Source organism: Eschrichtius robustus, chromosome 6, assembly GCF_028021215.1.
Source record: "Eschrichtius robustus isolate mEscRob2 chromosome 6, mEscRob2.pri, whole genome shotgun sequence".
Classification (NCBI taxonomy): domain Eukaryota; kingdom Metazoa; phylum Chordata; class Mammalia; order Artiodactyla; family Eschrichtiidae; genus Eschrichtius; species Eschrichtius robustus.
Window position 1 is genome coordinate 73,827,864 of NC_090829.1, and position 14,911 is coordinate 73,842,774.

The window sequence follows — 14,911 nt, forward strand, 5'->3', positions numbered from 1 at the left end:
TTAAATGGGAACTTTATCCTTCTAATTTCCCCAAGTCTAAAACTTTAGGATCATTCTCTTTCTTTCCCACTCCACATTGAATCCCTCAGCGAATCTTGTCAGCTCTTTTATCAGTTATCTAATGCTGTATAAGAAAAAACAAAAATCAGTGGCTAAAAATGACAACAATTATTTATTTACTTACACTTCTGCAATTTGGGTAGGTTTGGCCAGGACAGCCTGTCTTTATTCCATATAATGTCTACTGGGGTGGCTCAACTAGGCCCAGGGGTCCACCTCCAAGTTGGGTCACATACAGTGGACCGGTTGGTTTTGGCTGTCATATAGGAACTCAACTGGGGCTGTTAGCCAGGTATTCAATTTTCCAGTGGGCTGTCCACATGGCTAACTTGAGCTTCTCACAAAATGGTAGCCAGGTTCCAAGAGGGACATGCCAGAGTGAGCTTTCCAAGAAGACAGCTCTAATGTGTGGCATTTATTAATCCTCTCTTTGCATCACAGTTACTAATGTCTCATTTCAGGCCATCAGAAGAACAGTATACCACAGTTGTGTATTTCAAAATGCAGCAAGTCCTCACTGTACACAGTAGGGTGGGACCATAAAAATGACCATGCAGTTGAAATCCTGTGAAGCATTATTTGTAATCAGTGGGGAAAGTCAGGATTGTTCTGTGACCTTTAGAAGTTTTCATCAAAACATTTAAAAGTCTCCTGCAGTCGATTATAAAGTCACATATTAGGGAAATGGAAAATATACTAAAATGAACATTTGTTTAGTGCACTGTAATTTAAAACACTAGAAACATTTATAGTGTTTTATTTCTTTTTTAAAAAAACTGTTTACCAAAAAGAGGAGCAGTCTAAACCTAATGCTAGCAGAAGAGAAAGGATTAGAACAGAAATTAACAACATAGGAAATAGGACAACCATGTTGTCTATGTTGGTAGAGAAGATCAACAAAACCAAAACTTGGGTCTTAGGAAAGATCAACAAAATTGACAAACCTTTAGCTAGACTGACCAAGAAAAAAAAAAAAAATGACTCACATTTCTAAAAGTAGGAATGAAAGAGAGAACATAAGGGAATACTTTTATTTATGAATAACTCTATACCAACACATTAGATAACTTAGATGAAATGGGCAAAGTCCTAGAAAGACACAAACTACCACTCCTATTCAACATTGTACCGAAGATTCTACCCAGAGCAATAAGGGGGGAAAAAAATGACGTTCCAAGTGGGAAGGAAGAAGTAAAACTTTTGGGATTTTCTTTTAGGTGAATAGTGTGTGTTTAGAAGAAGTTACTCATGAAGAAGCAGTAACTGCCTTAAAGAACACATCTGATTTTGTTTTTTTGAAAGTGGCAAAACCCACAAGTATGTATATGAATGATGGCTATGCACCACCTGATATCACCAACTGTAAGTCTGTTTGCTTAAATCTTGTTTCCTTAGATGTGATGTATTTTAATGAAGTTTCCCAATATAAAGTTTGAACATTATACAAATATTTTTAAAAGAACTATAAAGCATTTTAACCTAACCATTTTAAAAAAGCAATTTTAAGTCAGAATCTTCATAATAATAAGTGGAGATGGCTTTTTCACCTTTTCACCTGTAATTTCATAGCAGTAATTACTTTTAACATTTAAGGCATTCATTCTCAAACTTTTATATAAGTAACAGTCACCAAAGATATTTGCAAGTAATGTGGCTTCCTGTTTTGTTCTAATAATTTTTGGATGGAGCACAGAAATATACTTTAACAAGCAATTAATTCTTTTAACAAGCAGGGCAATTCTGATGCTTCTGATGCTGCTGGTTCATGGGCTGCACTTTGAGAAACAGTAACTTAAAATATTTGTAAAACTTGGGCTTTTCTATACTCTCAACTGTGTGAGCACAGATAATATCTTTGTACTTCAAGCTCTTAGTATATCACCTAACTCTGTTCGTGCACAGTACAATTGTATTGCCTAGAAATGAAATGCAATGAAAGTACTTAGGTAATTTTAAGTTTCCTATTTGATTTTCTTTTTTAGTGTACAAGCCGAGATGAGATTTAAATATATTCTTAATGTGTTCATGTTGGTTGAAAACTGAAAGTTTTATTTGTTTGGTATGTTGAGTCAATACTAGAATCATCCATGTGTAATAAAGATCATAAATGTACTCTATAATCTGCTTTTCCAAGTTTTCCTTTTTTAAAATTGTAGAATTTTAAAGATATTTGTGATTTTGTAAGTGGCAATGTTTCCAGTTTTAAAATGTCGAAGTTCATTACAATGATTAATCATTAGAAGCTAAATACAAATTATATTTTAAAGTGTATATACTGTCCTCCAGTGATGCATCTTCATTATCTGCTCATTGATTCATTAATTACTCAAGTATAACTGAATTATTTTCTTAACAGTATTCAGTCTTTTTAATGGACAGAGATGATGTCTTATACATCATTTGTGTCAGAAAAGAACTTTACTACTTGTTTAAAATTCCATATATTTGGTCTTTCACAGAAGCTTTAAATAAGGGCTTGATGTATTATTTGTATTTGTTATTAGGAGATGCAAATTCAATGATAAGCTCTTTTATTCACCAATTTAAATATTAATCTTATTTATTATGCTGCTTTATCTGTTCAAGACAGCTATGTCCCAGTTGTTCCACAGATTGAGAATTGGCATCCTGATTATGGCCAAATATACAAATAGCCAGGCTGCTTCTTAAAAATATGTTGAACTGGAAAAAATGTTACTTTTTATTGAATAATCTCTTTTTATATAAGATAATATGACATTTAAAAAATGGGAGAGCTAGTCCTAAAGAGTAGTAAATAATGATTAATTGTTTTCCCTATAGGCATACGTAGGATATTTCGTCCCTTTTTTTCCATCTGTTATTAAACTAATAGAATATTATGAAAAAGTTGAAGTTTACCTTGCTAGTTCAACTTCTGTTTCTCTTCTTATGAATTTTGTTGTACACTTTCAGTCCTTGCTCATACTATAGACGCAATTCATAAGTAACTTATTATGTGTGTTTTAAAAAGCATTTGTATTTGAAAACTTTTTACATAAATGATTTTTACCTGTCAGCTCTTGTGAAGCCCTTGCCATCAGACTATTCAACTTACCTGCCTGTCCCTTATGTTGTTAGTCATGTAGTTTCCTCCTCATCAATCTGGCTTTAGTCACTGAAGATTTTAGTGTCGGGCCCATTGTCCTTTGATACACATTCACATTGTCATTCTTAGTGATGTCCAGCCAAAATGCACACTGATTCATTCAACAACCTGGCTTCTTTGTTGATCTCTTTCTTTCTAGCTCTCCTGCCCTCCACTCCAACTCAGATACTTGCTTCCAAGACAATAATTTAGATCTTATCATCGTCAATACCTTCACCACCTCCAACATCTTGATTTAAATCATCCCATTCTCTGACTACATCCATCAGTTTATTTACTCCTGTTCTAACAATTCATCCTCATTTTGACCTTCAATCATTTGACACCATTACTTGGTTGTCCCCTTGTGTTTCTACTTGTCTACTTTTTTTTAACTTAGCCTCCTTGGTTTGTTGTGATATTCACTTCGTTGCATATATCTTCTACTTTCTTGCCCTCTCCATCTTTACTGGCAGAATCCCAACCCTGGTTCAACCTGCTGTCTTCATCCATTCTTGCTCCCTAAAAAGCAGAACATGCCTGGAGAAAAGCACAGAATTGTAGTTTAAGTTATGACTGTAAATCTCAGATGGGGTCACACTCTTATAGCTGTAATCCACATATGGATAATAGCCAAAATATGGTACCCAGGAATAAAAGGAGGTTTATTACTGAAGAAAAAAAAAAAAAAAGTTCATCGGATCTAATAGAGAACATAGTTTCTTTGATGATATTAAAATTCTCATGCTTTTGCATTTATATATCTTTTCACTTTCAATTTATATTCTCTTCAGGTGGAAGGCCTTGTTAAACTTCTGATTTGGCCACTGCTCTCTTCCTGCTTTTACTTTAAGCTCTTCCACTTGGCTTCTTTCCTAAACTTTGGAGGGTTTGGGTCATTAATCTTGATATCTAAGGACAATAATTTAGCCTCCCTTGTTTTGTAGTTCTCTGAGGAATCTTTTTACTTAGGATTTGGGCTATAGGAAATAGCACTGTTTTAACTAATCATTCTTTAGGCAGTCATTTCTTTGACAGGAACATTAATTTTTAGTTCCTGCCGTATGAGATACTATGCCTTACATGTGAGAATGACTCCTTCAGAAAAGGTCCATTGAATAAAGGCACAGTCTGGATATGGTAGGGAAAAGGTACATTTTCTGGCTTGAGCAGTTGACTGAATTTCTTGTCCAGTTGGGTTTTTTTGTTTGTTTGTTTCAGCCAAACTTGATAATGCAGCAAAGAAATTTGAGTAAAAATTCAGTAAACTCTGGACTTGAAATGGCCAGTGATTATAATGGTTCACATGCATGTCTGTTGCTTTAGGGCAACATGCTGGTTCCCTTGAAAATCAACAGATATTCTTACATATCACCCAAGAAAGACTTTGGACTTCAGAAGAGCCATTGGTAGAAAATCCTTTGCCTCAAATGCAGAAGAGTGTCTTATACATGAATTGGACGGGAAGAAATTGCTATTGGAGACTGCAAACGTACAAAATCAAAGATGGCTCTGGACTTCTAAGCCCTATACTATTAATAGACATTATAGACTTTTTCCTTTTTGTATGATTACAGAAAGAGATGTATAGATGCTGTCTCCCTTTGATAGCACATAATTGTTTCCAGTACACCATACTTCCAGTCACTACCTACTGTCTTTCACGCAGGTTACTTCACTCATATATGTAACCTATCTGGCCACTATAGTAATTTGAAGTAATGATCCTTGCATTTTTGTTTTCCCAGTGGGTGTTATAATGCTTTGTGCATAGAAGGCACTCGCTAATGTAGTGAAAGAAGAGATTCATGGTTAAATAATAAATATACAGCTAGATTTTGAAATGCCTAGTAACTCTATCATAGTTAATACCTCAAGAAAGTTAAATATTGTTTCTGTGTGTTTTGATAATAATGCACATAATCCAGATGTGTTGTGCTTTTGGAAGTTACAACTGAAATGTGTTGCTTACCTGGGTCAGGAATAGCTTTATAATTTTCTGTTCTTAGCTCTCACTAGAATTACAGTCGATGAACTATAATGATGTTTTTTATTATTGAAATGAACCAATAATGTTTGCTTATTTTTTATTCCTGTTTTTTACCAGGTTTCCATTCTTTTATGGTGCATTAAAAAGAATAATTATAAATTGGGTTGACAGATATGAGCTGGTGTCAGGGCACGTTCTTTTTTTTTTTAATAGACTTTATATTTTAGAGCAATTTTAGGTTCACAGAAGTATTAAGCAAAGGTACAGAAATGTCCCACCTGCATAGCCTCTCCTATTACCAACATCTACCAGAGTGGTACATTTGTTACAATTGATGACCCTACATTGCCACATCATTATCCAAAGCCCATAGTATACATTAGGGTTCACTCTTAATGTTGTACATTCTATGGGTTTGGACAAATGTATAATGACATGTACCCACTATCAGTATCATACAGAGTAGCTTCATTGCCCTAAAAATCCTGTGCACTGCCTATTCATCCCTCCTTCCCCTCTAACCTCTGGCATCCACTGATCATTTTACTGCCTCCATAGTTTTGCCTTTTCCGGACTGTCATGTAGTTGGAACCATACAGTATGTAGCCTTTTAAAATCTTAACTTTTTACACCTAAAACTAACACAACATTGTAAATCAACTGTACTCCAATAAAAATTAAAAACAAAAAACAAATATGTCATATTTTACTTTTCATAAAATACATTTTAGATAATTTGATTAACATTTCCAATTTACCTGAAACTCACAAAATGGCATTGAATATATCACATATGTCCAATTGAAATACCCAAATTACACCAAAAAGCCTCAAACTCCTTAAAAACAATTAAAATAATTAATTAAGCCCTCTGCTGATTTTGTCAAATTTGAGATAACAATTCAGTAAATATATTAAAATATAGCACAGGCTAAAGTTTTCCACAAACTTTTGAATTAAAGAAGGCCTAGATGTTTGAAAAAAACAAACAAACCTTCTTTCACATAGTAATGTGCATGAGTTTTTAACTCCTTTGGGCAAATAACCAAGGACTGCAATTGCTGGATCGTATGGTATGAATATGTTTAGTTTTATAAGAAACAGCCAAATTGTCTTCCGAAGTGGCTGTACCATTTTGCTTTCCCACCAACAATGTATGAAAGTTCCTGTTACTCCACATCCTCACAAGCATTTTGTGTTATCAGTGTTCTGGTTTTTAGCCATTCTAATAGTTATTCAGCAGTATCACATTGATTTAATAAGCATTTCCTTGATGACATATGATAAGGAGTATCTGTTCATATGCTTATTTGCCATCTGTATGTCTTTTCTGGTGAGGTGTCTGTTAAGAGCCTTTGGCACATTTTTAAATTGGATTGTTTATTGTCTTGTTGAGTTTAAGAGCTCTTTGCATATTTTGGCTAAAGTTCATTATCACATATATTTTTTCCAGATATTTTCTCCCAGTCTGTGGCTTGTCTTTTCATTCACTAGACAGTGTCTTTCACAGAGCAGAAATGTTTAATTTTAATGAGGTCTATCTTGTCAGTTTTCTTTCATGGATCGTGCCTTTTGTGTTGTATCTAAAAAACCATTGCCAAACCCAAGATCATCAAGATGTTCTCCTGTGTTATCTTCTAGAATTTTTATAGTTTGGGGTTTTACTATGTCTGTGATCCATTTTGAGTTAATTATCACATGGTTTATATCTAGATTCTTTTTTTTTTTTTTTTTTGCATGTGGATGTCCAGTTGTTCTAATAACATCTGTTGAAAAGACTGCCTTTGCTCCTTTATCAATGATCAGTTGCCTATATATGAGTCTATTTCTAGATTCTCTGTTATGTTCCATTGATCTAATATTTTCCTTTTCTTTTGCCAATATCACACTGTCTTGATTACTGTAGCTTTTTAGGAGGTCTTGAACTCAGGTAGTATCAGCCCTCCAACTTTGTTCTGCTTCATTATTGGGTTGTCTATTCTAGGTGTTTTGCCTCTCGATATAAACTCTACAATCAGTTTGACAATATCCACAAAGTAACTTACTGGTATTTTGATTGGGATTGCATTGAATCTGTATATCAAGTTGAGAAGAACTAATATCTTGACAGTATTGAGGCTTCCTATCCATGAACATAGTCTCTCTCTCGATTTATTTAGTTCTTCTTTGATATCTTTCATCAGAGTTTTGTAGTTTTGCTCACGTAGATCGTTAGATTTATACCTAAGTATATCATTTTAGGGGATGCTAATGTAAATGGTAGTGTGTTTTTAATTTCAAATTTCACTTGTTCATTGCTGGTACACAGGAAAGCAGTCAACTTTATGTATTAACCTTGTATCTTGCAACCTTGCTATAATTGCTTATTAGTTCCATGAGTTTTTTTGTCAGTTCTTTCAGATTTTCTACATAGACAATCATGACATCTACAAAGACAGTTTTATTACTTCTTTCTCAATCTACATACCTTTTGTTTCCTTTTCCTATGTTAATGCATTAACTAAGACATCCTTCACTTGCTCCTAATTTTAGTGGTAAAGCTTCAAGCTCCTCACCATTAAGTATTGTTAGCTGTAGGATTTTTGTAGAGTATTCTTGATCAGGTTGACAATACTCCCCACTATTCCTAGTTAACTGAGAGATTTTCTTATAAATTGATATTTTGGATTTTATCAAATGCTTTTTCTTCATCTATTGATATGATTATGTGACTTTTCTTTAACCTGTTGTTGTGATGGATCATATTGTTTTTTGAATGTTGAACCAGCCTTGCATACCTGGGATAAATCCCAGATGCTTGTGGTATATAATTCTTTTTATATATTGTTGGATTTGATTTGCTAATGTCTTGTTGAAGCTTTTTCCATTTATGTTCATGAGCGATGTTGTTCTAGAGGGTTTTTTTCTTATGATTTCTTTGTCTGGTTTTGTTAGGATAATGCTGGCCTCATAGAGTGAGTTAAGAAGTATTCCCTTGGCTTCTGTCTGCTGGAAGAAGTTATAGAGAATTGGTGTAATTCCTTTCTTAAAAGTTTGGTAGAACTCACCACTGAAGGTTATCATTATTGATTCAATTTCTTTGATAGATATAGGCTTGTTCAGATTGCCTGTTTCTTTTTTGTGAGTTTTGGCAGATTGTGTCTTTCAAGGAATTGGTCCGTTTCATCTAGGTTATCAAATCTGCGGGCATAGAGTTCTTCATAGTACTTACTATTCTTTTAATTGCCATGGAATCTGTAGTGATGTGCCCTCTTTCATTTCTGTCTTCTCTCTTTTTTTCTTAGTTAGCCTGGCTGGAGGCTTATTGATTTTATTGATCTTTTCAAAGAACCAACTTTTGGTTTTATTGATTTTTTTAATCTGTTGATTTCCTGTTTTATTTATTTATTTTTAACTTATTTATTTTATTTATTTATTTTTGGCTGCGTCGGGTCTTCCTTGCTGCACGCAGGCTTTCTCTAGTTGCAGCGAGCAGGGGCTACTCTTTGTTGCAGTGCGTGAGCTTCTCATTGCGGTGGCTTCTCTTGTTGCAGAGCTCGGGATCTAAGCGCGTGGGCTTCAGTAGTTGTGGCACGCAGGCTCTAGAGCCCAGGCTCAGTAGTTGTGGTGCACAGGCTTCATTGCTCCACGGCATGTGGGATCTTCCTGGTCCAGGGCTCAAACCCATGTCCCCTGCATTGGCAGGTGGATTCTTAACCACTGCGCCACCAGGGAAGCCCAGATTTCCTGTTTTTAATTTCATTGATTTCTGCTCTAATTTTTTATTATTTTTTTCCTCCTGCTTACTTTGAATTTAATTTACTCTTCTCTTTCTAGTTTTATCAGGTGTAAGCTAAGATGATTCATTTTAGATCTTTCTTTTTTTTTCTAATATATGCATTCAATACTATAAATTTCCCTCTAAGCACTGCTTTTGCTGTATCCCACAGATTTCAATAGGTTGTGTTTTCATTTTCATTTAGTTCAAAACATTTTTTTAATTTCTCCGGAGATTCTTCTTTGACCTAAGCGTTATTTAGGAGTGTGTTTGTGTTATTTAATCACCATGTATTGGCGGATTTTTAGCTATCATATTGTTATTGATTTCTAGTTTAATTTCACTGTGGTCTGAGAACGGACATTGTATGATTTCTATTTTTTTTTTAATTTGTTAAGGTTTAATTTGTTAAGTGCTATGTTTCATAGCCCAGAACATGGTCTATCTTGGTGAATGTTATGTGGGAGCTTAAGAAAAATATGTGTTCTGCTGTTGTTGGATGAAGTAGTCTATAGGTGTCCATCATATCCAATTGATTAGTGATGTTACTGAGTTCAGCTATATCCTTCCTGATTTTCTGCCTGCTATATTTGTTCATTTCTTTTTTTTTTTTTTTTTTTTTCACCAAAAGTAATACATAGTTTATTTCCACACTCCAGGTATAAAATTTTCCAACAACTCATCTTTGTAAAATGTTAGAATCAGAAGCACTGCATAGTAAATGAAATGTGTTAAACAAAAGCTGAATTTTAAAAATCAAAACAATCTTGTCTTCTGCTTATAATTAGCACATTTTAACAGAGAAAGGTTATAAAGTAACATTCTGTAATACAGGAATATCTACTTAATCATGCAGTTTATAGTTTCTTAGAACATAGCCTCTTTTTTTTTTTTTTCACACACACACACTGTATTTTATTTTTACAAGAGATAAATAGACTGACACCAAGCATTGTACATGGATGACCACAACAAAAGCAACAATGATTGCAATTACCAAACATGAAACACACTCATACTATGTCATAATATTGACATTCAGTCCAGTAATCCTCCACTGTAACAGCTCCTTTACTTTGCAGTGAAAATTGATTTGTATATTCTTTGCCTCTGAGTCCTTGTTGGATTTTTTTTTTTTTTTAATTCAGACAGAAAGTCACAAAAATTATACTCATCCTCATCAGTTCACTCAGTCCCATGTAATTAAATTTTTTTTTTCATCTTGATCTTTTGTTAGCACTTTTATGAGTTCATCAGTTTTTCATTAGAGTTCTGAAAATGCTTATTCATTCAGTTCAGCAGTACAGTCAGTTACCAGAAACCTGTACTTGTATTTGTTCATTTCTGATAAAGAGGTGTGGATTAATCTATTTCTCCTTTCAGTTCTACCTGTTTCGGCCTCACATAGTTTGACACTTTGTTGTTGGGTGTTAAAGATTATTATGTCTTCTTGGAGAATTGATCACTTTATCATTAAGAAATGCCTTTCTTTAACCCAGATAATTTTCCTTACTTGGAAGTCTTCTCTGTCTGAAATTAATATAGCTACTCCTGCTTTCTTTTGATTAGTGTTAGCATGGTATATCTTTCTCCATCCTTTTACTTTTAATATATAGACCTTTATATTTAAATTGGCTTTCTTGTAGACAGTATATCTTGGGTCTTGGTTTCTTGACCCACTCTGACAGTATCTGTCTTTGAATTGGTGCATTTAGGGCATTGATGTTCTAAGTGATTATTGATATAGTTGGATTAATGTCTATGATATTTGCTACTCTTTTCTGTTTGTTGCCCTGTTCTTTGCTCCTGTATTTGTCATCCATTTTTTTCCTGCCTTTTATGGCTTTAATTAAGCATTTTGCGTGATTCTATTTTCTCTCCTTTCTAAGTGTATTAGTTACATTCTCTTTTACTTTTTTTTAATGGTTGCCCTAGAGTTTGCAATATACATGTATAGTAATCTAATTCCACTTTGAGGTAACACTGTACAGCTTTACGGGTAGTGTGAGTTCCTTATAATAACAAAATAATCCTAATTCCTCCCTCCCATCCCTTGTATCATTGCTGGCATTCATTTCATTTATACATAAACATATATACAGACATAGTCGAATACAGTATTGCTATTGTTTTGGACAAAGTGTTATTTGTTAGATCAATCAGGAATAAGAAAAATAAGAAAAATGAGTTTTATTTTACCTTTGCTTATTCCTTCATCAGTGCTCTTCCTTTCTTTCTGTGTAACTGAGTTTCTGACCTACTAACTTCCCTTCTCTCTAAAGAACTTCTTTTAACATTTCAAAAGGCAGATCTACTAGCAATAAATATTCCCTCAATTTTTGTTTGTTTAAGGAAGTCTTTGTTCTTCACTTTTGAAGGATAATTTCACAGGTGGGTTTTTTCTCTTAACACTCCACTGTCTTGCTTGAATGGTTTCTGAGGAGAAGTCATATGTAATTCTTACCTTGCACCTCTATCAGTAAGGTGAGGTTTTTTTCCCATGACTTTTTTTAGGGCTTTTCTTCCTTTTTTTTTTTCCTGTAGTTTGAAAAAGATATGCCTAGGTGTAACTTTTCTTTGCATTTAACCTGCTTAGTGTTCTCTGAGCTTCCTAGATCTATGGTTTGGTGTCTGACATTAATTGGAGGAAATTCTCATCATTATTGTTTCAGAGATTTCTTCTATTCCTTTCTCTCCTTTTTCTCCTTTTGGTATTCCCATTACATATATGTTACACCTTTTGTAGTTCTACCACCGTTCTTGGATATTCTGTTCTGGTTTTTTTCCCCCCAGCCATTTTTTTCTCTTTGCTTTTCAGTTTTAGAGGTTGCCATTGAGATATCCTCAAGCTCAGATTCTTTCCTCAACCATGTCCAGACTACTAGTAGCTCATCAAAGACATTCTTCATTTCTGTTACAGAGTTTTTGATCTCTAGTATTTTTTTTTTTGTTTCTTTCTTAGAGTTTTCATCTCTCCACTTGTATTGCCCATCTGTTCTTGCATACTGTGTTCTTTATCCATTAGAGCCATTAGCACATTAATCATTATTGTTTCAAATTCCTGGTCTGATAATTCCAACATCACTGCCATATATGAGTCTGGCTCTTATGCTTGCTCTGTCTCTTCAAACTGTGTTTTTGCCTTTTGTATGTCTTGTAATTTTTTCTTGATAGCCAGGCATGATGTACTGGATAAAAGGAACTGCTGTAAATAGGCCTTTAGTAATATGGTGATAAGGTGTTGGAGTGGAAGAGTGTTGAATAGGCCTGTGATTAAGTCTCAGTCTCTTAGTGACCTTGTGCCTCTGCAGTGCTCTTCACAGTGCTTCTCAGTATTCTCCCCTGTTCTGCTCCCTTAGGACAGGATGGCTAGAATTGGCTAGATTTGGTTATTTCCCTAACCCCAGCAGGTGAGGCTCTGGTTAAATAGTTTCTTCTGAGGACAGACTGTTAAGAAGAACAAGATGCTTTTAATATATTTCAAAATGGTTCCTTTTCCCCTCCTCCTGCCAGAAGCATGACAGAATTTTTCTCCAGTATTCACTGTGAGAACCTGTAGAGTTCTAGGAGGTAAAACTCACAAAAATGTGGGGTCCCTGATGATGGGGTCCCCCTGGAGTTTTTGACTCCCAAAGTCGTCCACACTGAGCCCCCAACAATTTGTTAATTACAGTTCAGGTTACTCTACCCCAGCACTTGTTACCACAGAGATTTCTGCTCTAGTAAGTTATGATTTTCTGTATTCACCTGTCAGTCTCCTTAATTTGGGGGACAGTGTTTTGCCCTATGACCTCTATTTTAAGCATCTAAGAAGGGTTGTTGATTTTTCAGTTTGTTCACCTTTTTAGTTGTTGTTAGGACAGAGTAATGACTCAAAGCTTCTTATATGCCAAGCTGGAAACCAGAAGTCCCTCAATTTATTCTAAAACTTTGTCAAGCATAGTCTTTTTGCACCTATTTTTAAGCTTTTGGTTTTCGTTATTCACAATCAGATTTTGAGTATACAGTTGATCATTGAACAACATGGGTTTGAACTATGTGGGTCCACTTATACGTGGATTTTTTTCAGCACGTACTAAAGATCTGCAGTTAGCCGAATCTGTGGATGCAGAACCATGGATATGGAGGCCCAACTATAAAGTTATATGTGCATTTTCAATTTTTTGGAGGGTCGGTGCTTCTAACCCCCATGTTGTTCAGGGGTCAGCCATATATACTTTCTAAAAACATTAATCTGCAAAATAACTTCTTAGAAAAATAAAGTTATTGTACTTAAGACTGATTTGGTTCAGTCTTTCCTATGACAGTCTTTTGAATAATCTTTCCTGGATTTCATTGTGCAAATCAGTTACTGTAACTCCAGTTACTGTAAAACTAAACTCCTTTTTAGTTCTGTTTTCTCAGAGAAACCAAATGGAATAAGTTTGCTTTACTGATCTGAATTTCTAAACTAGTTTTTACCTGGAAACTTGAGCTTCTCTAATTTTTTTACCTAATAAATAAATTTTCTCTACCAAATTCTATTATATAAATGAGCGAATATGAATTATACATTAATTAACTTTGAAACTGATAATCCACAAATGTGGTACTGAATGGTATGTTTCCTTTTTCAAGTGTTTTTTTACTTACTTTATTTTGAAGCTTCTTCTCAGCCTGTTGATAACCATGTTAGCACATCTTCCTACTTGGGCCAGACACCAGCATCACCAGCCAGATATTCACCTGTTTCAAAAGCAGTGCTTGGAGATGATGAAATTACAAGGTAACGAACTGAATAGTCATCCTTCTTACATAAAGCCAACTATTAGATGGAGTTATAATTAGCCAACTAAGATAATCACAGTTTTCAGGACTAATTTTATTAACAGATAATGAACTTAAACCTTATTTTTTTTTATTGGAGGGTTCATTGAAGGGCCATAAGTGTAAAAATATATTACAAATAAATCACTGCTTTTTTTTAATGTTGCTATTTATTCTGACACCTAAAATTTACTTCCATCTAACATTACTAACGTTACTCACTAACAGTTTTTTAGATTAACTGTCTTTTTATTCCCCAAAAAACTCTCATCTAAGTGGGAAAAAAAGTGAAAAAATATTTTAGATCTTTTTCACATTATTTAACATAGTAATATGATATTATGTTTGAACAGTTTGCTTTATAGCTTTTGTAGAAGTAAATTTTGTAGAAGTATTTCATATTATAGCATTTAATGTTAAATGTATGCCAATTCATGTCATTTTATGTTTTTATTAATTGTATTATTGTTAGCATTATTATTTTTGAACCTTTATAATCATAATTATTCTTTATTTGTCAGACTCCTGACTCTAAGCAGTGATCTCTTAAATGTCAGATAGGGGTGTTTGTCTTTATCCTCTTCTTCAGGAGTTAGCAATATTGAGAACTTAATTTAATAGGTGCTCAGTAATTGTTTTAGGATGAAAATTACCGGAAAGAATAGTGTTTGTGATTATATGTTTGTGGTGTGAATTTTCAAGGCTGTTAATCTTTAGGCTGTGCTAGTATACTGACCTATCATGGTCGTTTTATTGTTGCTGTTATTTTCTAATACTGCTTATTTATAGAAGTAAAGAGGAAGTAGTTAATGGCTTATCTAGTCTTTAATCAGCATATTTTTCAAATTAAAAATATGTCATATTAGCATCTTGATTGCTATTCCCCATCTTTTTTCGCTACATATATCTCTTGTCTAGAGTATTTGTTGGACTCTGTAGTATTACACAACAGGCCTACCTGTTTTCTGTATTCTTCTATAAAAATCAGGCAGTTGATTATTGAATATGTCTTCCTAAATGGTGAGTGTTTTATCACTCCCTTTTGATCATTATACTCCTTTGCCCAGATAATGAAGTACAGATATCTTTACTTCATATTAGAAGTTCTCCACAATTTAACCCTAAACAATTTTTCAGAGATTATATCACATTACCAATAAAAAGAGAAAATAAAAGAAATCCCAACATACAG

At 34.0% G+C, this 14,911-nt stretch overlaps 1 protein-coding gene across 12 annotated transcripts in view; it reads left to right on the top strand.

Annotated features, from left to right (window-relative positions):
* DLG1 (discs large MAGUK scaffold protein 1) overlaps positions 1-14,911 on the top strand; it is a 288,831-nt gene that overhangs the window by 174,601 nt on the left and 99,319 nt on the right. For all 12 annotated transcript variants that reach the window (XM_068546486.1, XM_068546482.1, XM_068546488.1 and 9 more), the window contains 2 exons: positions 1,278-1,422; positions 13,558-13,678. In XM_068546486.1, coding sequence (XP_068402587.1) covers positions 1,278-1,422; positions 13,558-13,678 — 266 coding nt within the window. The remainder of the gene's footprint in view (positions 1-1,277; positions 1,423-13,557; positions 13,679-14,911) is intronic.